This window comes from Solanum dulcamara, chromosome 2, assembly GCF_947179165.1.
Source record: "Solanum dulcamara chromosome 2, daSolDulc1.2, whole genome shotgun sequence".
NCBI lineage: Eukaryota > Viridiplantae > Streptophyta > Magnoliopsida > Solanales > Solanaceae > Solanum > Solanum dulcamara.
The window spans coordinates 82,286,229-82,310,253 of record NC_077238.1 but is presented as its reverse complement, the minus strand read 5'-3'; the positions used below and the strand labels follow the sequence as shown (position 1 = coordinate 82,310,253).

Genomic DNA, 24,025 nt, shown 5'->3' with positions numbered 1-24,025 from the left:
CAAAATTTGACAACCTTATACTTGGGGTTGAGGAGTTGAGGTTGCTCTTGAGCCTTCACTGTTAGTCTATGACTGTGAGTTTGTGACTTTGTGAGAAACCAACGTGAGAGGAACAAAAATGTAAAAGGAAAACAAATACTAGAGTTTTAAAGTTTTAACTTTTACTTTATGTTGCTGCTCAAGTGCTTATTAGAAATTTAGGATTTAGAATTTAGGATTTAAAATTGGGCTTGAGAGTTGGGCTAATGGGCTTGGATTGTTGGACTTGGACCGCTGTTTAGTGTTTATTTGAATTTATAATTGGGCTTGAGAGTTGGGTTTGAATTGTTGGGCCTTAAAAATAAGTATATTAATATTAAATTAATAATTAAAAGGTATAAAATATCTTTAATTATTTATGAAAAACTAATATTATACATATAAATAATTATAAATTTTAATTATATAATTATCGGTTTGATTCGATTATTTATTCGGTTATTTTTTTCTATAACCATAACCAAACCAAATATTATCGGTTAGTCAAATTTAAAACCAAACCAAATTGAATATCGGTTTTTTTATTCGATTTGGTTAAATTTTCGATTTGGTTTTGGTTTTAACCAAAACTATGAACAGCCCTACGTCCATCATCCTTAATTAGATACCTTAAATTCAAACTCTTTAAAAATTAAAATACTACAATTCGCAAATCTAAATTTAATCGAGATAGAAAAAGGAAAAAAAGTAATAACTACCGACCAGTGGCATTCTTCTCAGCAAAAGCTGCGCTTTTTTCCTGCATTCTCGGCCAAAAAAGCGAACTTTTTTTTCTTCTTTATTCAGTTCACCAAAAGTATGATCAATAATCCACTTGTCTTTTTCTCTATTCAAGAAAATAATACTCCTAAATTACTCGTATAATTCCCTTTTCTTGTTACATTTTCTTCAAGAGTAAATGTAAGGAAAAAAGAAGAAAAAATCCTTCCTTTTCTCTTCCTTCTCAAATTTCAAGAAAAAAACAACAACGATCACATCTGTACGTACGTATAACTATACGTACAGAAAATGCAATTTGAGATGTGGGTTTGTGTTTATATTGCATAATTCGACGGAAATGGGGAAGAAAATGGAAAATTGGAGAAATGGGTGTTTCATTTTGTTGTTGATTATGATGGGTTTTGTTGTTGATGTGAAAGGGGAAATTTTGGTTTTTAATGTGAAGCATAAATATGGTGGGCGTAATGGTAATGGGTCGATTTTGAATGATCTTAAAACTCATGATAATCGCCGCCATAGCAGAATGCTTACTGTTATTGATTTCAAATTGGGTGGAAATGGCTTGCCTACTGATGCTGCGTTAGTTTCCTTTCTCTGTTTTTTTTTTTCGATTTTTGTTTTTGGGTTCGAGGTGTGGAAACATGTTCTTGTAGAAATGTAGGGTAATATTGGATATAATAGACACTTGTGGTCTAGCTCATATCTCGTATTTCGTGCATAGTGGGAGTTTAGTGGATTGGGGTGCCCTTTGGTTTTCAGGCTAGCCGGGTGTTTTGGGTTCGAGTTGTGGAAATAGGTTCTTGCAGAAATGTAGGGTAATGTTGCTTATAATAGACCTTGTGGTCTGGCTCTTACCTTGTATTTCGTGAATAGCGGGAGTTTAGTGCACATCTATCCATCCCGCAATTCCAATCAACCGATTCATTGAGTAACTCTTGGGTAAACTATTAAACTAATAAGGGCTGCGTTCTGTTATTCAGGCCAGCTTGGTGTTTTGACTAATTCTATAGATTATCAACTACTAGAGGCGGAGCTAGGATTTTTGAAGTTATGGGTTAAATGAATTTTTAACACAAATACAAGATTTGAGAGTTAACCACTTGGTTCTGCTAAACCAGTAACCACATGCTAGCTCCCGCCTTGTGTTGTTAAAGGGGTGCTTAGCTTTGAAACGAGGCTAAAAATGTATTGAGTGCTTCGCTTTGCTTAATGTGTGCTTTAGTGTCGTTGTCAAGGTTCTAGGGCATATTTTTTCTTGTAGCTAAGAGGCGGGGCATTAAACAATTGATATTTTAGTTTATCTTAAAAAAAAATCAATTTTTGTGTTTATATATTTGGCGTTCATGCTTATAATTATTAGTCTTGGACTAAACATATATATTTATATTTTTTTCTCCCTTTGTGCCTTTTTCAGTAAAGACCATGCTTTAGTTGCACTTTAAGCGCCAGCAAACCTTAGAGCTTTTTTGCCCTTTTTTCTTTTGATAACACTATTGCTGCCCCTATTTGCTACCTCCCACTAGCAAAGGTACCTTGGTAACTCTGTCCATTGAGGCTTGGACATATGGGAAGAAATGACTACGTGTTTTCCTTTTGCTTCTGTTGGAATTTGAACTTGATACTACATGTATTCAACATATTATCATGTCTGCATTATGTGTCTGTAGGCAAAGTTATTGCCTTTGCACGTTTTTCTTCATAATTAGTGCTCTCTGTCTCCTAACTTATCATGTCTGCAAATTTAGTTTGTGTATGGAAAGTCCTTTTAAACCCAATTACAGTTACTCGGGTGAAGAGAACTCGAATAGATTTAGCTACGCGAAAACATTTTCTTGTTTGGGATTGAGGTATAAATGTTATTGTTGTGCCGAAAGTTAATTCCTTCGCGCAGGTCTTCGATAATTCATACCATCTGTCGGTCTCTGTTCTAATTTATATGACACTCTTTCAATCTGGGACGTGCTTGATATTTCTTATGCTTCAAATTTCAGATTTCAAATTCGGGTTTGATGTTTTTCTGTCAAATTAGCTTTTTTGCGTTATCTCACGGGTTGAAACAGTTTAAGGTTTGATTGTTGATAATTTGAATGATAGCATTGGCTGTTTCTTGTATATATTCTTCTAATAAAAGAGGAGGACTAGGTGTAAACGTTTTAAGAAAGCATGCAGCTTTGTTTCTCAACGTTATGACTAATTGATATCATGATTTCTTTGCGTAGCTCAGTACTTAATAATTTTTATCACATTAACTTTTAAAGATTCGTTGTCTAAAATGTAGTCCCCCTCACTCAACTTCGCCACCAAAGAATAAATAAATAAATGAAAGTGCGCACCCAGGGTGTGACCTAGTGGTCAATGAAGTGAGTTGAGAATCATGAGGTCTCAAGTTCACATCTCAGCAAAGACAAAAGCGCTAGGTGATTTCTTCCCATTTGTCCCAACCTAGGTGGACAAAGTTACCTGGTACCTGTTGCAGGGCATGACTTCAGATTGTGGCGGTGGAGAAATTATGAATGCTCATACTATCATGTGCCATTGTAGTTATGCATTTTTCTCGTATGTAAATGATGCAGGCTCTATTACACTAGGATATCTATTGGAACGCCTCCAAAGGATTTTCATGTCCAGGTTGATACTGGAAGTGACATTTTATGGGTGAACTGTGCTAGCTGTGAGGGATGTCCTACAAAAAGCGACCTCGGGGTATGATTCTTCTTCCAACATATGTGTCACTTGCCTTTCTTTGTGCATAAAATGGATGCTGGTCTATTATTTGTAGATAAATTCCATATAGTTACTTGATTTTCTCGACTTTTTTCCAAATTGTATTCTCATCTATGTCGTTACCTTACAGATAGACTTGATGACATATGACTCGAAAGCCTCTGCAACTGGGAAATCTGTTTCTTGTGATGAAGAGTTTTGCATGCTTAATACTCCCTACTCAGATTGCAAGACTGGAATGCCATGTGATTTTCAGGTTAGTTATGGAGATGGTAGCTCAACAGCCGGATTCTTTGTGAAGGATGATATTCAGTTTGATCAAGTGTCGGGAGACCTAAAAACAACGTCTATGAATGGGTCGATAACATTTGGGTAAGTTTCTAATACTTGTGATTGAACAATAAAATTAAATTATGCCTATTGTTGTTAAGGGTCTGTCGGAAACAACCTCTCTATCTCTATGAGGTAGGATTAAGGTCTGCATACACTCGGCCTGTAATTTATCTCTTGATAACATGTAGTAATTTACATCTTTTTTATCCAACATAGGTGCTCATCTAGACAATCTGGAGAGCTTGGTGCATCTACTCAAGCAGTTGATGGAATTCTTGGTTTTGGACAAGCAAGTTCATCCGTAATTTCGCAGCTAGCTGCCGCTGGGAAGGTTAAGAAAATATTTGCTCATTGCCTGGACGGAAAGAATGGAGGTGGCATATTCACCATTGGACCAGTAGTTCATCCAAAAGTAAATACAACACCATTAGTCCCAGATGCGTAAGTAATTTTAGTGTCAACCCCTCTTTCTTTCTTAAAAGAAATGATGGTAAATGCTTTATCAAAACGAAAAGATGGTAAATGTACGACTGCTCAAACGCTGTATGCATAATGTTTAGGTAAAATTTGTCTGTATTGATATTTTCATCTCTCTGCCGCCAAATAAAATTGTAATAGAGCCCGTTTGGATTGGCTTTAAGTTGGTCAAAACCAACTTAAAGCCCCTTTTAAGCTTTTGGACGTGTTTGCCTAATGCTAACTTTAAGCCATAAAGTTCTTAAAGTCAGTCAAAAATGAAAAGTTAGGATTTCTAACTTTTTTTTTCTAAGTGCTTAAAGCCATTTTGTTTGACCATGGAAATTACTTTTATATCCCTTATATTTTAACTAAATTCCCAAATTATCCTTTTTATTCTTTTAACCCTAAAATTCAAACACTTATTTTCAACATAAACACTTTTATCCAAACACTCAACTGCTTATTTATAAAAATAACTTTCAGCACTTCAAAGTTCTAAAAGCACTTCATACATAAAAGTTGTTTTTTTTAAGCCCATCCAAACGGGCACAGGCTCTATGTCTTAATTCGACTTCTACATTTATTAAGAGTAGATCTGAAAAATGTAAAATTGTATTAATATTTTCTGTAGAACATATAGGGTCATATATTTAATTTGATAGAATGAATAAAGAAAAAAATATAGAGTTATTATGAGTGAAGTGGCTTCCATGTAATTTTTCTTTTCAGGAAACAAAACTGAGACAGACTAATAAGAAAAGATAGACATTTAACTAGGGATGAATAAAGTACAGTAGTTAGCTATGACCAAATCAAAAGCTTTAGCGGAACTCCTCTTTCGGATCTATCACCAAAGCCGAAACCGCCATGAACATCATCATAGCCTATCGAAGTGGTCCCTATGTGGTATAAGTACGCTTGCTTTAGTCCTGCATGACATTGTACATTTGTATATTCTCTTATCCTTTGCACATCTACTTGATCAATTCTCATCCTATTTATGTGCTTGATCTAGCAACGAATTTAAGAAGTTTTTGTGCACTCAAGTAATGTATTCCCCTCTCCCTCTTTTTGTGGCAAACAAGGGAAAAGAAGGGTAATATATGACTCCACTGTAACTACAGCCTGATAGAGACAATGTTAGAGCTGGCACTGCACCTTGGTAGTGAAAAATCAAGTTAGAGCCCTTAAGACACTCACGATATTGAAACGGAGAGATAAATGTTGACTTTTAGATTTATAAAGTAGTTCCAATGCAGATTGTCAAGTCCTATCACTGGATACATTACTATTCGATTTGCAAAAATTCTACCAAATGTAAGGAGTTTAAAACTCTCTCGACTCACTCACTGATGGTGCATGTATTTGCTTAGTCAGTTTCAAGTTTGAATTTTAGAAATTGTGACTTTTGTTGTATTTTGGTTATTTATTTTTCTTGCTTTGATTACATGATTTTAGCTTCTCCATTTGTCCACTATTCTGAACTCTTAACTAAAATATTTGTCTCCTCTTTAGGCCACATTATAATGTTATTATGAAAGGAATTGAGGTTGGTGGTCAAGTTCTAGACATTCCCACAACTATGGCAATAATTGACAGTGGTACAACCTTAGCTTATCTTCCACACACGGTCTACAGTACTCTCATCGACAAGGTAACAACAGACATTTCAGAAATAATGTAATTGGCTTATTCGTTAGAGAGCATACACCACATGTATGCATGGATATTTTTTTAACCTTTCTGCTTGATTCTTCCTTCTCACTGTTGGCATAGCTGATAGAACGACAACCACAGTTGAATATTCGTCTTGTTGAGGAGAGTTTCCACTGCTTTGACTACACTGGGAAGTAAGATTCTTTCTGGCCTCTCATGTGAGTTTCATATTTCTTTCTGTCAAAGGCTTGGTATGTCAGATCTTCTCATTTTCGCTATGAGTATATCCACTGGTACAGTAACGAAGATTATATGCTAAAACTGTGTATACTACTAATGTTTGTTGACGTATTTTCTATTTCGGTCACTCCAAATATACTTGATAATTTATACTTTTTGGAGAGAATACTCCGCATCTTATCATTCTTCTTGGTATGGAGGGAGTAATTTATTTTTGGATTGAATGGGAGGGAATAAGGGAAGAGTATGGTTGGATTTATAGGATTTGGTATATCTATACGGGGATTAATAATAAGGAAAGAATACTGCTGAGAACATGAATGTTCTCTTAGTGTAGTTCTATAAGAGACTAATCAGGATGAGTCCGATAAATTGCCAATCATAACTTATAAACTCAATTGTCGTTTAACTTTCCTCTACCTCCCTGGTGCAGGATTGATGATGGGTTCCCAGTTGTAACCTTTCGGTTTGCAGATTCACTTCCTTTGACAGTTTATCCCCACGATTATCTTTTCCAAATCAAAGTAAGTTCTTCAAATTTGCTAAGTGCTTTAGCTCTTTTCTAATTCAATCAGATGGAGTTTTATATTTTTCCCAAGAAAACTTTCTTTTTCAATATTAAGAAATTTGATTTGGATTTCTGTCTTGTTACAATAGCAGTTCTTAGGTACTCGAGCCATTATCAACCTATCAATCATTATCATAGGCCTTAAGATTTGTCTCCTAGAATCTCTTGTTAGCATTATGATAGTCTTCTCTGTTATCATGTCAGATTCAAGCCTGCTACTTTTCTGGAAATTTGTGTCTGTCATGTCTAGATAGTGTGAGCGTGTATGTTTTATTCTACCTTTTTGTTGGTTTATATGTCTGCATGTATATTTATGTTTCCCCATATTAGAGTATAGGGACAAAAAGTTTTGTGAAGTGTGTTGTCAGGGTGCAGAGAAAGCGAAATGCAACAGGATGGACAAAACAGCTTGCAATCCCTTTTCTTCATGGCAATCGATCTCAGTTTTCTGGATTAAATTTTGCAGGAGACTAAATGGTGTATTGGTTGGCAAGACAGCGGAATGCAGACAAAGGATGGAAAGGAAATAACTCTGTTAGGAGGTATTATTTGACACCTTCTCTTACTCTTGAGAGAAATGCATCTAAACTGAAATAAATCCTTACAATTTTTATTGAGGCATGTTCGTGAAACTTTAGTTTGTCTTGTCCGTGCTGAAGGCATATTTCATTTCAATCTTATCTCAGCAAGAATGAGCTGGATAAGACATTTGAGGAATATGAATGAATGTAGAATAATATATATCTGGTTGTTGGTAAAGCTTGTAGCAATGTTTCGAGATTAGTGATAAATTTATTTTTTTGATAACCATGGTGTCCGGGCTAGCTTGTGCATCGACTAATTCCCCAAGATACCTGCCACCTCACACCAGCAGCAAGTAGCCAGTAACCCTGTCCACCAAGGCTAGGACAGATTGGAAGAAATCACCTATTTTTTTGTCCATGACAAGTGTGCAGCTTTCATAATTGAGCTTAAGTTGATAAAAACTGTTGATGGACAGCTTTGACTAATTAACATTTTGATATTTTGTTGCAGATCTCGCATTATCAAACAAGCTAGTTCTTTATGATATCGAAAACCAGACAATTGGTTGGACTGAATATGACTGTGAGTATGTAGAGTTGATTGACTACGTTCTTCTATAGTCTGCAGCATAGAAAGCTATCTATAAATTGGTTCTCATCAAATAATTACTTGAACTCAAATATTATCATATATGCATTTGATGGTTAGTCTTATACCTGTCTTGGAAACATTAATTGGCTTTATGTTCTTGATGTAGCTGTGGGGGGAACGTTTTGAGTGACGTGAAACTGATTTGCAGATTCTTTTTGTATCAAAATTAATGGAACGAAAAGATGTTAGTTTTCGTGGTTCATAACCTTTTCAGAATAAAGTGTGCAGTGAGTCTCAAGTGTTTAACATCAAAATAAAAAATAATGAATCATCAAACTTCTTGTTAGTTGTTCTACATTCTTTAATCACAAAGCTCAAACCATGCCAATACAACTCTTGACAAACATTGGACCTTATATAAGTGTAATAATCACAAATATAGGATGCTTGTTTTTATTTGTTATATTCTTATCTAAATTCATATCAACTCCAAGAAGTTGTAGATCATTCAGAATGGTTAAGGACTCCACATTGGTTGAGGGAATGTGTTGTCGTCTCCTTTATGGTGTCACACTTCAGACTTCCAACTACAGAAGGGGGTTGTTAAGTGTTCCATATTGATTGAGGAAATGAAATATCGTTTCTTTATAGGATCTTTGGTAAATCCTCATCTCATGAGTTATTGGGGTTGAGTTAGGCTGAAGGTCTATTTTCTTAACAAAATAACAATTTCCTGTCATGTGATTATAGACTTATCTCGTGTCCCTTTGGCACCTTCAATCATTGTAGAGTGAGACACTTAAGAATTGGTGCATTTGTAGGTCTTTGTAAGACACAGTTGAACCCGATCAGGCGACTTTCTTTCATTTATTCTCTGTGAATATTGCTTGCGCCTACTATTTGATGTTATCATTTCTAATCTTGTCCAATCTTAGACCATGCATCTCAACTATTGTGAATACTAAGACCCAACATTCAAAGGCTCATCAATCATCCCATATAATATTGCATTGCTAATTTCAGAAAATGGAGAATTTTTGGTTTACACAGTAATAATTTATATTTGAGTCACCTTGTGATTCATTTCATTTTGGTGCTTTATTACTAAGTAGTTTGCTTTCTTTCTAATTATTAGAAGAAAAAAATGCATCTTTTTGAACCCTTCTGTCATTTGGGAGCGAGGGCAAGGAACAATGCTTATTACAACAACATACTCAGTGTAATCACAGAAGTGGGGTTTGGGGATGGTAAGATGTACGCAGACCTTACCCTACTTTTGTGGGGTAGAGAGTCTGTTTCCGTTAGACCCTCGGCTCAAAAGAGAAGTTATCCAGAGTAGGATTGCAAGAAGAAGAAAAATTGACAGCAAAATAACAAGAAACAAAACAAATGAAGCAACAGATAGTAAAACACATTGAAGAATAAGACACTACACAATTACTAAATACTACTACTACTAATGAGAGGAACAATGCTTAACTCTAGAAGTAAGAACTATGCCTTTGAATATCTTTACAAATTAGCTATAAAAATGCCTTCTTTTCTTTCTACTTTCCCAGCTAACATAAATGCTATATACAGTGATACAGTGCATTGTTCTAAGTTTCTCCTCAAGTATGTGTTGTTAATTTCAGGTTCTTCAACCATCAAACTCAAATATGAGGAAAGTTCTGGTAGCGCGTATACCGTGGCTTCTCACAATATTTCATCAGCTCCTATTATGGATTCGACGAAGTTCTTCACGTTCTTCTTGATAATCTCCATCATGTTCAATTTGTTGAACTGATAACAGAAACAGCTGTACAGTGAGTAATTTTTGCACCATCAACACTCAGCATAATGAAGGGTATTTCGGTCTTTTCCACCTTGGTTTCGTTGGAGCAAGTAAGAAAGACTGAGAAACAGAACCATCTGATTAATATTTGTTCTCAGTTGCCACGAGTTGATCATCTGAGGGTGATCTTGCTGTCAACAGATGCTCCTATTACACTCGTAGTTTCTGAAGGATGATAACTAACTATGTTAGCATCTACATCGAGAATTCATGTACTATATACATCCCGTAACAATGAACTTGCAAAATTGACTTGTTTATTATAACGAGATTCATCGTTCCTGGCCATTTCAGATGTTTCTTTGGCATATTATCAGATTCTCTTTTGTGCTTTAACATGTAAGAACCATTCATATAGAAGATGGTCAAGTATTTATCTTTAATTTCTGTTGGTATGTCCCATAGATGATTATAGATGGTAAATATATTCGATGAATTTCTTTAACACAAATATATTGTTTGAGCAAAAGCTACTGAGTTTGACTAAATTCGAGCTTCAAGCTCTGCTCCTAAACAAGATCATGATGTTTTTCTCTAATATCAAAGTTATGTACTTATGTAGTAAACAAATCTCGTTTCGAGAACAATAACATGAAAAATAATAATCAAACATATAAGTTAATGACGTTATATAATGAAAAACTGAGCGGAAAATAAAAATATATATTAAAATAATTTGCTCGTAACGAGATTCGAAAATTTATCTACACAATTGAAAATAAAGAAGAGTGAGAAGTCTATAAACATATACTCATGCAAAATTTTCTTACAAGAAAAAGAACAGAACAAAAAACAAAATAGCTACTACTATCACATATACTAGAGAAAGAATTATTACAGTGAAACTGATCATAAGAACTAAAGAAAATGGAAATTAAGACACAGAAATGAATCCACACTTGGACATGGTAAAAACTTACTAATACCCAGACGAGACTGACCATGGTTAACTGATTTAACGAGGTGAAAATATATATTAACCCTAGTTGAGTAAGGAAAGTCGATGTGCAAACACATGTCATGCATCCATTGGTTTGGTGTAAGCACTTGGTGCGAGGCAAGTTTTTACTATTTCTTCTTTGATTTTGATCCTTCAACAGCTTTCTTCTCTTCTTTGTCTGGCACAAACCTTGGTAATGTCATTACTGTGTTCACCCGAGATACCCTGTTGAGAGCAGACCATTCTTTACCAGTCTTAGGTAGCAACTCGTCCTGTTCTGAGGCTTCCTCGTTGCTGACTGCTGAAACCTCCTCACCTTCTCGAACAGTACAGGAACGATTCAATGCAGGTGGACTACGGGCACCATCTGTATTGTTGCAAACTTCATTCATTTCCATTGAGACGAAAGTCTTGTCGTTGTCTTTTGTATTAGAAGCAGTAGAGAAATTATTTGAGTTTGAATCGAGGAATAGGCAGACAACTGCACAGTCATCGACTTTAGAAGTTGGGTATGTGATCTTCCAGGCTCGAACGGCTTCTTCAACAAGTGATCGAGCTGCAGATGAACGAGATGAAGCTGAATCCACAATATTTACTACTTCATCGTTTGAAAGCACGTCCCAAATCTGTAATCGGTATCAAATTAATTCAACTAGCAACAAGTAGATACTGAATCTAAGTAATGCTAAAGCAGGATTCAAGTGCCATACCCCATCTGTCGCCAGAACAATGAATTCATCTTTCTCAGATAAACGCCTATAAGAAATTTCAGGCACTGAGATGACACCAAAATCCTTGAGGCAAAAATCTCCAAAAGCGCGAGCCATGGCAAGTCCAGGAGAGTCGCTATTTGGCATCCACACTCTTGCAACATCTGGTTCATCTTGAAGAGAAAATACTCGCCCTTTACATTTGCGAATCCTCTCAAACTCCGCTGTAAATTTAGAAAGCAGAGTTAACATAACACTATAGTGACGCAAGCATTAGTAGAAAACAGTCAACATTCTGCTTCCAAGAATACTGTTGCATGGAAAAGAATTCTAAATAATTGTACCACATTCCTTTTGTTTTACATGTTTAAATTGTGATAACACAATTACGCAACATAACTGTGGTTGAAATACATAATTAATCATAGACACGAAGGAGGTATAACAGCCTATTCACTTCTCACATCAAAGAGAATATGTTAGGAATAGCTCATCTATTTAGTGATTCAAAGTAATTCATAACTTCGGTGAGAATTGTCCTTATCACCATATTTAAACATCTTTTGATCTTAACTATGATCATCATTATAATTTAACTTCAAAATCATAAATCTCAACTTTAAATCATATAAATCTTTCATTGAAAATCATCTAAATCATGATCAACTCATACCTCATCTTAAATTCATAATCATAGCTTAAAAATATAGCTTTATGCATGGGCATCTATAAATCAACTTGAAGTCATGTAATTCATAAGAGAATATGCATATAAAAATCATTGATAACATTTAAAAATGAAATCAAATAAGCCCAATGCAATTCATCAACTTTTTGAACAGGGAGAGGTAGAGAAAATTGATAAAGATATCAACAGATGGTGGAGGAAGCTTCCATCTCCTCTTACTTTAAAGGAGAGAAAGCTGAATAAATCGGTTTAGGTTTGTCTAAACATTTCTTCAAGAGATTCATATGATGGAGATTGAGTATAAAAATGAGACCGTGCAGCACGAATTTTAATAGTTATTCATCACGAATTAGTATTTTTTTTGTCACATATTTTCTCATTTGTACAAGGGGATGAACTTAGACCTAGAATCACATGGAGCCATGCAGGTAATTGTCCTAGACGACCTATAATCCCTCGAATCTATGCATACTTAGCTAGAAACGTACAACATATAGCCAACCTCAAATAGTCTAAGACTAGAGTTGATTGATTGATTTCATATATGAATTGATAACTCGATCCTCACTACAACAACTTTACTCTATAAGACATACACGCCTAAAAACAGATGATCTAACTAGCTGTCCTGCTTAATCAATCCCCTCACAAAGAATCTTACCCATTGATAGATCAGATCCTAATCTTTCTACATCACTTTAACCAATAAGCCAGAAAGTTCACAGTTTGGACCATTATCAACTTATCTCAAATAACTAACAGTTATGTTTTCTTGATTTCGTCATCAGTCTGAAAAGGCTCAACTGAAAGCTGAAATTTGTACAGACGCATAAGGGCCAAAACGGCCAGGCAGGGCGGGCGGGGCAAGGGGAGGAAGATATAACACGAAAGGACATTTTTTTCTTCGGGAGGGGATGCATGAATGTTGAAGATTGCAACATGGCGTCACGTCAAATCTGATGGTTATTTGCAACAGTTTAGCTCAGAACAGCTGACATAAAATTTATCGGCAGATAGATCTTAAGTGATAATTTAGTTGATCAACACAATATCGAAAAAAGAAGTGTCCATATGCAGGCAGCAAGACATAGACATGTATGTACCTGGTAAATCGGGCTTAAGATCTACCGTCAATTGCAGTGCAGTGAGAGAATCATCCTCGCCTCTCGTACCCAGCACAGCTCTAGAGTCCCCAACATTACCAATAACAAGATTCTTACCCTACCAACAAACAAAATAACAGAGTTCATCTTCAGAACAAAATGGCAGAAAATCTAGTTGGCTCAACTGTCTGAATATATCAACGAACCTGTTTAACTAGGGTTACTGAGGTTGTTCCGCTACAGAAGCAATCGATACTGGTATAGCTTCTCAGTTCTCTATCCATAGCCTTATAACCTTTCAGAAAGGACTCCTTCAACGTTTGAAATACCTCCGAGTGCTTTTCAGTCTCGTCAACATCAATTGAGACTCTCGACTCCTCAGCAGATATAAGAGAAGTACCCTCGGGATATAAGCTAGTCCCCGTCTTGAGACTGATCTCTCTTAGGACATCCTCACTTTTTATATTAACTTCCCAGTGTGTGCTTAGCTTTAAGGGAAGCGCATCTCTGACTTGCTTGGCAACCATATGACCAAAAGGACCGTGGCCATCAAAAACACCACAGAAAACAGTATCTTCTCTGGAACCAAAATTCTGGAATTTAATGTTTTAGCAGATCAGGAAATGTGTTTCCATTCGGTATAATGAGACAGAAAAAAAGTAATTCAACAGTGAAAATGGAAAGGATGATAACGGAATGGTGGAGAGCTCATCCTTTATACATGTCCAATAACAACTACATATCCCAAGAGAAAAGAAAGAAAGAAAGAACAATATCTAAAACCTTTCCTATCCTATCAGTAAGTAGTGACATAAATTACAACATGGACGTCAAAAAATTGCATTTGTAATTGATCTTCCACGGTTATACACTTACAACATAGACGTCAGAAAATCGCATTTGTAACTCATCTTCTTCCACAGATATACACATACAACATAGACATCATAAAATAAAGTATTTGTTCCACTTTCAAACGGCATTTCATGTAACTGTGAACTTATCCATGATAGGATATGGAAGTAACTATCTAGAAAGAGTATTCAGTAGCCAAGCCTCTCGTAACATTGCATTCATCATTAACTTCTTCCACAGATATACACTTACAACATAGAAGTCAGAAACTAAAGCATTTGTTCAACTTACAAACAGCATTTCTAATATACTGAATTTGCTTGTATGAGGTTACTCCCACCCTTGACTTATTTACAATGAAGTAAAGGAAATATAATGCAATGAAGTTCCACAACTATATAAAAAGAGCAAAATATAACTTGACCCAAAGAGAGATTTTCAATTTAGCATATCCAAACACGGCTTTTGCAGGAGCAACTTAGAAAAAATAACTCAGTATAGCAGATCAGGACAAAATGATGTGTAACTGGAGGGTACATTTTTGTCCCCTCACTCTACCAAGCTTATAGAAAAAGTAAACAAAGAACACATTGTAGGGCCCTTGAACAACATTATAATTACTCACAAAACATAATAAGAAGTATAACTCAAAAAATCAGGTGATGTGTCAAGATTCAAGAAATGTATAGGCTGCAGCACAAAAAACAATCATTAGGCACCAAAACTTGGATCTAAAAGATAACTACCACACAAATTTTTAGCCCCTTGAGCTTCTTCCACTGCAGCCATGATCATATGCATTCTGGTGATCATGAATATTGCAAGTCAATTGCTAATCACCGCCATTTCACAAAGACAACATTAAAAGATTCGAGGACTAACCTCCCACACAATCATAGCATCTTGATTAGTCCCTTTCTTTCCCTGCTGACTAAAAAGTGAAGCCACCTCACTAGAACCATTCAAGAACATACGCCCGGGAATCCTATGCAAAAGCTCTTCCTTATGATAGTCAAAGGAAGAATTCCGCGATCCCGACCTCTTCTTTGAGCTCTTCCTCTTCCTAATTGCAGATGCAGGAGAACCGGGATGAGGACTCCTGCTATCAGATGACAAGCAGGACCCCATCCCGAGGCCCCGAACTAAATTCAATAAGCACTCCAGAACAACAAAATAATCAAACACCCTATTTCCCCTTTTAGATCCGTATTAATATCCTCCTTCGAGACTTCAAACTCTACCAACCAATCCTCCACCTCAATCCAATAACTTCACCATTACCACACAATCAAAACAGGAAAGAAAATTCCAATAAACAGACTGCTAATGGAAATCCAATCCACCACTTTAACTGCAAAAGCAGTAAGTATCTAATCTAATCCACCAAAAAGTTATGGACTTTTCAGCTATCCTTGAACAATCATGCATATAAAATTAGTTCTTGAAACAATTCTCTACATAAAAACTAACTTAAGCTTCCCTTTCTATCCAAGAAAGGCAACTCCACAGATGTTACAAACATTAATAAAGGAGTACTAAAACATAAAGAGCAGATCTATCAAAACTATTGCCCCCTTTCCAATTTTTTAATAGCAATATCCCCAAAAGACACCTTCTTTATTCTGTCTCTCTCTTCCAGTATTGATCACCTTTCACTTACAAGAAGGGTTAATCAGTGACCCAGTTGCAAGAAAGTTTCAAAATTTTCAAAACCCTCCAAAAAAAACTATATAAAAAAACTATCAGAGTTTGCAGAACAAGAAGGTCAAATCAGTGACCAAATGCAAGAATTTGTCAAAAGTTTCAAAAACCCACTTCAAATTCAGCTCAATTTAAGCATCTAGACCAAAATCAGTTTCCATAAATTACAAAAACAACCAAAAATTCAACTCCAATCTACTGGGGAAAAAATGATTTTTTGGTCAGATCAAACCCAAATCAAGAGAAATATCAAATTTTTCGACAACCCCACTTCCAATTCAGCTCAATTTAAACACATGAACCAATCAATTTCAAGAAACTACAGAACCTATAAAAAAAAAATCAACTCCAATCTGCAAGAAAAAACTTGAACTTTTGGTCAGATCAAAACCCCACATCCAATTCAGCTCAATTTAAGCAAAGGGACCAAAATCAGTTTCAAGAAACAAAAATTCAACTCCAAATTACTAAAAATCAAACCCAAATCAAGAAAAAAAAAAGACCATCTATGTAAAACTCTATAGGAATGAGCTGAAGTAGAATGCTTAGTACAGTCTTAGAGAAATTAAATGGATGAAATTTTTTGATATGGATAAGAGAGAAACGGGGGAAATTGAATGGATTAGTTGAATTAAGAGGAGGAGAAGAAAAATAGGAATGGAATCGAATAACAGAGTGACACACAGCAGAGAGAGATAAAACAAACAAAAAAAAAAAAAACTGCAAAAATGGCGCCGATAAGACTCTGTTTTGCAGTTACTGTGTATTATACGCATCTAATTTGTGGTGAGGTGTGTTGTGGTGTGTCACTTGTGAAACGTTTTGAGACTCACGTAAATTTAAAAAATTTAGTTTCATAAGGTTTTTATTGGAGATACATTTAAAATGTCTTTGGACTCACCTATATTTAAAATTTTTAGGTTTATAACGTTTATATCTACGACACTTACAAAATGTTATTTAATTTCATAAGATTTATGTCGGGGACTCTTATAAAACGTCTTCAGATTGATGTATATTTAAAGGTTTTAGTTTTATAATATCTATGCCCGCGACACTAATAGAACATCAGGAGACTCGTGTATATTTGAAGGTTTTAGTTTCATAAGATTTATATCTGCGGTACTTGTAAAATGTTTCTGAGACTTACATATAAAATTTGTTATCGCTTTAATTGTATATCTATTCAGGTTAACTGAAAAATATAGTAGATTTTACGATTTATTAAGGCTAATGAGTATAATTAATAAAGATGATAAATAATAAGTGATTAATTTATTTACGTAATGAACGCTTAAGAACGCGCGACCAAAATCTTCACTAAAATCTTAGCCTAAAATGGCTAATAACATGTTTAAATGCTTAATTAATCAAAACAAATCATAACTCACTGAATAAATTTTTACTATAAATTTAAGGACTACCGATGTTTTCAACCTACCTAAGGAACAATGAATTATTTCTTTTTTTTCCTGATCATATAGATGATAACTCTTGTTAACATTACTAATTAGAGGTGTTATCTCTTTTTTTAAACAAAATATTAGGCAGAAACACAACTCATTATTTATTAATTTTGTGGAGATTATTGATCATGACAACATATATTTTCAATTAAAATATTTCAAAAATAAATGAAAATAGTCAAACTTCTAAACAAAGTAAAATGATTTTAAAAAGGCTTTTGCCAGCCTTACAAATTGCAATAGTTATTTGATTATATCTTTGATAAAGACATTTTAGTTCGTAGGAGGTCAGATTTTTTTTTATAACAATTAATTTTTTAAAAAAACAGTTTTCATATTAGTATTTATATAATATAACAATATCTTATATTATAGCCATCAATAAAATGAGAGAACACAAAATATCTATGATTCATTTGGTAGTAGAGATGGTGACATTTCATTAAAATAGAACCACTTGTTTCCAAATAGAGATGGTGACATTTTTAGTTTTAAAAATAAAAATAATAAAGGAAAGAAAAAGAAATATAAAACCACACACCATCTAGATGGGACCACCAAAAATTATTGAGGAGAGGTGGAGGATCTTCGACTAGCAATTTCGGATTTAATCTTTAATTATGGTATCGCCTTTGATTGGGATAGGGTCATAGCTATATATAATGAGTCGGTAGATCATCACCTCATCAAAAATTATATTGTATATACAAAAAATCTATTAATATAAATGTTTTTTTATAAAATTCTAAATTATTGAAAATGAAAAATAGATTGGAGTAATTGGACATGGGAAAATAAGAAAATATCAGCTAGATGTATATGATCAATGATTTGAAGTTTTTTGCTCCTAACAAGACATTTCGTATTCGAGCCATTAAAATTGAAAATCTCTTGAAGAGAAGTTTTGTGCGCCAACTAATATAGTAAATTTTGAATATGAATATTTGATAGTAAAAATATTAAATTTAAACTCTTTTCAAAAAAATAGTATTATGTTTAGTTTCATATATTTCCAACCACATGACTCATGCTATCTACATGTAAAGGCACATCCCACAACTTGTCCAAAATGACATACAAAAATTCAATAAGGTTGGAGCAATGTGATTTGATAATTATATAGTACCTTATGTATCCATTTCTAAGTTAAAAATATTATTTTAAAGAGTACAATATCAATGTAAATTATTTTTATATTATCATGTTATTTTTATTATTGTAAATCATAAGATATCTTTCTTTTTCAAGATTTTAAATTTCAAAATTTAAAGATACTTATTTATAGATATTCTTTAAATTATCTAGGTATAGACACAATATAAAACTTAAACTCTAGTTAAAAAAATGTAGCTTTTGAACGCACTAATGTTTATGTTGCTTTCTACTGAGGATTGAGGAACATAAAAAACTTGTTAATCAAAATGAGGTTGATTTTTTTTTATTCGGTGCTTATATTGATATTTAGAATTTATTAATTTGAATATGTGTTGTAAAATCTCCTTTTGAAAGTTAAATGTTTTATATTAAGAAAGACTTTATTTGTCGGAGCCTCATTTTTATGAGTGAAATCACTCTCTTCAGGAGTTCTCTTCTTGAGTACACTTTTTTTTGGATTTGTTATATAAACACTTATCCTAAACAATCTCTTCCAATTCTATAATATCCAATGTTGACATCTTTGCCTCTTATTGTTCAAAGTCTTGTAAAACGTACAACAATTTGAACTAACTAAATTTAATAAAATTATTCCACTCGCACGATTAGTGTCCACCTCCTTTTTTGCTTTCTCTTTTTTATATGCATTGGATTGAAATTCATCATAAATTATCAACTCTACAAGTTCTAGTCCTAAGACAATCGAAAGGAGCAAATAACAACAATCAATTTTTCTACTTATTCCTTAACTAACTAAAAACATTAACTTTTTTATTGCATTATAATCCGATTAATTGCAAAGCCTATTTAATTTTGCGTTCGCGAATCTTACTAATTCAAATTCGTCCTTTGCAAGACATATTTATGACCAAATTATTAGAGTCTAATCAATTCAGACATTCATTTCTATGGATGACGCACCCAATATAATTCTTTTCATTTTTAAAACTCAAATCCAATACATTTAACTGAATATGGAAGAATGAATGTCAACCATACTGTCAGTTAGGATTGTCAATGGTTCGATTCGATCAATTATTTCTAAAAAATCAAGTATGTCTTTTGTTGCTATGCTCAAACTTAAAATTAAATAATCACAAAGTTTTTAATATTTCAAGGATTTTTTAAAAATAAATATGAAATATTAGAGTGCCATGTCATATTTCTATGTCCCCTATATATAATTGATAGTGTGTCTATTTTTCCCTCTAAAACCCCTAAAACCCTAACAAAGAGAAGTTGCTTGTTTCTTGATTTCTCAATAATGGCGATGTTGCTGAGGCTTATTCTTCGCCGTGAAGTTGCTACTTCTGTCTACAAAAACGTAAGTTCATTTTTGTTCACTTTCATGATTTCATTCATAAAAAAACATTCTTGGGGTTTTTTCTTGATTTTTGCAGTATTTGAGAAAAAGCTTATTTGGGATATCAGATCAATTATGTTACTTTTCTTCTAGAGGTATGTAAAAATTTGTGACTTGGTGTTAATGTATTACTGATAGATTTTTCATAATTACTTATCTTGTACTTGGTTTTGCAACTTTTTTCCTGTTCATATATTATTAAAATCCATTCTTGGTTTGCTCGGATGGTAAGTGACGTTCACCGAAAATGCTAAGTTGTGGGTTCGGAGCAAAAAGGTGTGAGCTTTTAAGGAGGGGTGAAAAAAAAAGAGGAAAGAAATGTTGAGAGTACAAGATGAAATAAATCAAATGTTAAGATTACGACAAGAGGGGTTGCTCGGATGTTAAGCATCCTTCAATGAAAATGATAAGTTATGGGTTTGGAGCGAAAAGTTGCGAGCTTTCAGGGAGGGTAAAAAAAAAGAGGAAAGAAATGTTGAGAGTACAAGGAGAAATAGATCAAATGTTAAGATTACGGCAAGAGGGGTTGCTCGGATGGCAAGCATCCTTCACCTTTAATCATAAGTTGTGGGTTTGAATCACTAGTGGAGCAAATAGATGTGAGCTTCCAGGGAGGGATGATATCACACTTTATTTGAACTGAAGTATCTGACTTGAAAGCTTCTAGTTGGGCTTTGATGCTTCTATTCCCATTTCCCACGCTACTGTTTTTTCATAGATTTGAAGTTGAAACTTGAAAATTTGAGCTTTTGAAGTTCTGATTTTGGAATCTGAAGTTGAGACTTGGAACTTAAAAATTTGAGCTTTTGAAGTTGTGATTTTTGGAATTTGAAGTTGTGTTTGAACATGCATCTTACTTGATTTTTTTTTTTAAAAGTTTTGTGAGTTGAAGTCCCAAAAATGGGTCTGAGCCAGTTTTTTGGGAACTTAAAAATATTTGAAGATAAGAAAATCTGATCAAATTTCATGGCCAAACAAATTTTTAAATCTTTCAAAATCTGATAAAAATTATATGCCCAAACGCTAGCTAAGTGTCTGTCCACCAATATATGGAATTCAAATTCCATAGAGATGTATAATTTGCTGATATATTTTGAATATTTTCTGTCGTTGCCCTGTTCAAAAAGTGACAAGGTTTCATTTTGTGCAAGGCTTAGTTCTAAATAAACATAAACTTTTTCCTCTTTGGATGCTCATTGCTCCTTGTCATATATTCAATTTCAGGTAAGAAAAAGTCAAACTCAGATAGCAGCGATTCAGGTGAAGAGAATTTGTCCAAGAAAGACTTGGCTTTGAAACATGCACTAGATCAGATCACTACATCATTTGGAAAGGGATCCATCATGTGGCTTGGTCGCACGGAGTCCCCTAAACAAGTTCCTGTAGTGTCTACTGGTTCTTTTTCTTTGGATATTGCCCTTGGGATAGGGGGACTTCCGAAGGTAAAAGAATAAAACCATATCCTCTTTCTTTGGGCATTTCGAATATGGTGAATAAAAATGGTGGTGATGATCGCTTGGCTCCCAGATGTTATGCAAATAAAAGTGGTAAAATTAGTATTTACATCAAAGTTATTATTCAGAAACTTTTGTCACTTTTAGGCAGCTGGATGACTACTTTACTAGATATGTGAATCTATGTATACAAAGACAAACACATAGCTGCTGATCAATGTTAGGATGACAGGTTATATCCTTATCTTCATTATAACTTATGTCTTGCTTTTGTGCAGGGACGCGTAATAGAGATATATGGTCCAGAGGCTTCAGGGAAAACAACTCTTGCTTTGCATGTAATTGCAGAGGCGCAGAAACAAGGAGGTTTGTCTAGTTTGTACTTTACGACATGCATTCCCAAAAAAGAAAAGAGAGAAAAAACTATCAATCATTTTCTTTTCCATTGGCAACATCTATCAGGGCCAGGATATATCGAAAAAAGGACCCGAGAACAGAATCTCTGGGCGTATTTCCCCTGATTGTCATTTGTGACTTGGTTCTATGTTGTTTTAAGCAAAAGATAAGATTTTGTTACCAAAAAAGAAAGGAGTAGAGGAGAAGCTGATCTAACTGAAAATTTATGGTAATGAACCAGAACTTATCAAATTCTCTGGGAATAAGTCGACATGGTATAAGGAAGAGACCTACAGCAGCACCACAGAGGACCGGAATAATACTCTATCTTACACCTAGTGTAATAAGATAAATCTATGTTGGGAAGTTTTGGTTTTATGCTCTAAATTAATACACCACACTATAGCCAAGAGAGCACCAGATAAGAATAACCTATCTTAAGATATGATGTCGTCTCTTTCCCTTTAAAATTCTGTCTGGAGTTCTAGGGGTTCTGCTGCATTTTATTTGCTTTGTGGAGAGGCTCAAAAATGCCTGTCAAAACACAAAGTACATTTTTAGCTTACTGCAACTGACACATGGAAATTACTGGTGCTGCTTCTTGTTTCTTTGTAGGTTATTGTTGTTTTGTTGATGCTGAGCATGCTCTTAATCCAGCATTGGCTGAGACCATTGGAGTAAATACTTCAAATTTACTTTTGTCTCAACCAGATTGTGGTGAGCAAGCTCTTAGTCTGGTAGATACAATAATAAGGAGTGGTTCGGTTGATGTTGTTGTCGTGGACAGTGTAAGGAAGATTGAAACTGTTGGTTCAAGTTTCTTGTTCTGTTACTTTCAGAGTCAATTTTATTAATAGTCTCAGTTATCTAACAACCTTTTGTGCACAATTGACTTCTATGGCAGGTGGCTGCCCTTGTCCCAAAAGGTGAGCTTGAAGGTGAAATGGGGGATGCTCATATGGCGATGCAGGCTAGACTGATGAGTCAAGCACTCCGCAAGCTCAGTCATTCTCTATCGCTATCACAGACCATTTTAATCTTCATAAATCAGGCAAGAGTCATTGGCTACCTAGATTCACATCATGCTTCGTGCCCTCATCTTTCCTTCTGGTGCTGACTTGAAGTTTCTTTCTTTTTTTTGTTTCAAAGAGATGCTTCAATGAGATTAAATTGCATGTTTTGGATTGATTAGTTCCTTGTGTATTTTCCTTTCTGATCGAGACATGCAAAATATCTAGTCATTGTAAAGAACCCCGCTGATTAATTGCACCCTGGTTCAGGTCAGGTCAAAGCTTTCAACTTTTGGGGGATTTGGAGGACCTAGTGAAGTTACTTGTGGTGGTAATGCCTTGAAGTTCTATGCTTCTGTGCGTCTAAACATAAAACGAATTGGGTTTGTCAAGAAAGGGGAAGAGGTATGTGTCTTTGTTGATCTCTGATTTGGAGTATGTTTAGGAAAGCAGTATGTTATTTTCCAAAATGAGTTGGTGTGATAGGATAACTTTATCCTCAGTCACTCTTTTGTTATGATTTCTATGTCTCGAGTTCCATGAATGCCCTTTGTTGAGTGAACCTGAGGGAGTTGAACTGTCCCGAATCTGATTATACAAGCAGTCTTTTTGATGGAGTGTCTATTTTACAGACCATAGGAAGCCAAGTTGTTGTCAAGATTGTAAAGAACAAGCATGCTCCTCCATTTAGAACTGCGGAATTTGAGCTTGAATTTGGTAAAGGAATTTCCCGCGAAGCTGAACTTATTGACTTAGGAGTCAAACATAAGTTCATTACAAAAGGTGGTGGCGGTTATTACAATATCAACAATCAGAACTTTCGTGGTAGAGATGCTGTAAAACATTTCCTATCGGAGAACACTAGTGTGAGGGAGGATCTAATGATGAAACTTAGAGAAAAGCTTATTGACCAAGGGGACAAAGAAAAGGGACCTGACGTAGACCCTGTTGAGGAGGTTGTGTTGAATGATACCACTGATGAAGATACCCTGACTGCAGTCGAGGCATGAATGTTTGATAAAAAGCTTATCGGACTTGCCTAATGGAACTGCTGGCTTTCCTGTCCATATCAGTATGCAACCAGCATCCTCGATCGGTTTTATCATCATTTTTAATCTGCTCTTGCACGTATCCAAACCGTGGCTTTGTAAGTTGTATCAACTTCAATTTTGATCGAGTGGTCTATGGAATTGTTGGATTAGATGAAGGGAGGACCAGTGCCAGACTTTGGTTCAATTTTTCTAAAATTTTCTTGTACATAACAGTTGTAACTTCAGAGAGTATGTATCCCCAATCATTTATTTCAGAAAAGTTCTTCTGTCTGACTTATTTCGGTAAGAGTCTTTATCCCTACGAGGAAAGGGTAAGATCTATGTACACGCTACCCAATTTCCTTGATGCATTTTCTTGTCCTCGGTCATCTTGCTGCAGATGCTTCAATTATGTAATTGGGTGTTCATAAATTATTAAAAGGAGCTGGGGAAGATTTCAATTT

General features: G+C 34.7%; 3 protein-coding genes across 5 annotated transcripts; 2 read left to right on the top strand and 1 right to left on the bottom strand.

Moving 5' to 3' along the window:
- The first annotated feature begins 819 nt into the window (after positions 1 to 819).
- On the top strand, positions 820 to 10,049 carry LOC129881121 (aspartic proteinase 36-like). Of its 2 annotated transcripts, none has more exons than XM_055955474.1 (10): positions 820 to 1,338; positions 3,333 to 3,462; positions 3,614 to 3,855; positions 4,033 to 4,257; positions 5,791 to 5,929; positions 6,052 to 6,125; positions 6,605 to 6,695; positions 7,206 to 7,281; positions 7,775 to 7,850; positions 9,490 to 9,652. In XM_055955474.1, exons 1-10 carry the CDS (start codon positions 1,097 to 1,099, stop codon positions 9,515 to 9,517), a joined length of 1,323 nt encoding a protein of 440 aa, XP_055811449.1. In that variant the 5' UTR covers positions 820 to 1,096; the 3' UTR covers positions 9,518 to 9,652. The 2 variants fall into 2 exon arrangements, with proteins under 2 accessions (XP_055811449.1, XP_055811448.1); XM_055955473.1 differs by having other exon boundaries at positions 823 to 1,338; positions 7,775 to 7,846; positions 9,490 to 10,049.
- Positions 10,050 to 10,408: 359 nt separating this feature from the next.
- Positions 10,409 to 16,495, bottom strand: LOC129881120 (probable protein phosphatase 2C 33). The gene is made up of 5 exons (XM_055955472.1): positions 14,868 to 16,495; positions 13,337 to 13,723; positions 13,131 to 13,248; positions 11,340 to 11,563; positions 10,409 to 11,255 (listed from the first exon to the last, which is right to left on the bottom strand). Exons 1-5 carry the CDS (start codon positions 15,111 to 15,113, stop codon positions 10,758 to 10,760), a joined length of 1,473 nt encoding a protein of 490 aa, XP_055811447.1. The 5' UTR covers positions 15,114 to 16,495; the 3' UTR covers positions 10,409 to 10,757.
- A 3,019-nt stretch (positions 16,496 to 19,514) lies between these two features.
- Positions 19,515 to 23,841, top strand: LOC129881119 (DNA repair protein recA homolog 3, mitochondrial). Of its 2 annotated transcripts, none has more exons than XM_055955471.1 (8): positions 19,515 to 19,631; positions 19,708 to 19,765; positions 20,895 to 21,112; positions 21,403 to 21,490; positions 22,136 to 22,308; positions 22,425 to 22,571; positions 22,801 to 22,935; positions 23,163 to 23,841. In XM_055955471.1, exons 1-8 carry the CDS (start codon positions 19,572 to 19,574, stop codon positions 23,538 to 23,540), a joined length of 1,257 nt encoding a protein of 418 aa, XP_055811446.1. In that variant the 5' UTR covers positions 19,515 to 19,571; the 3' UTR covers positions 23,541 to 23,841. The 2 variants fall into 2 exon arrangements, with proteins under 2 accessions (XP_055811446.1, XP_055811445.1); XM_055955470.1 differs by having other exon boundaries at positions 22,136 to 22,326.
- Positions 23,842 to 24,025: the final 184 nt, after the last annotated feature.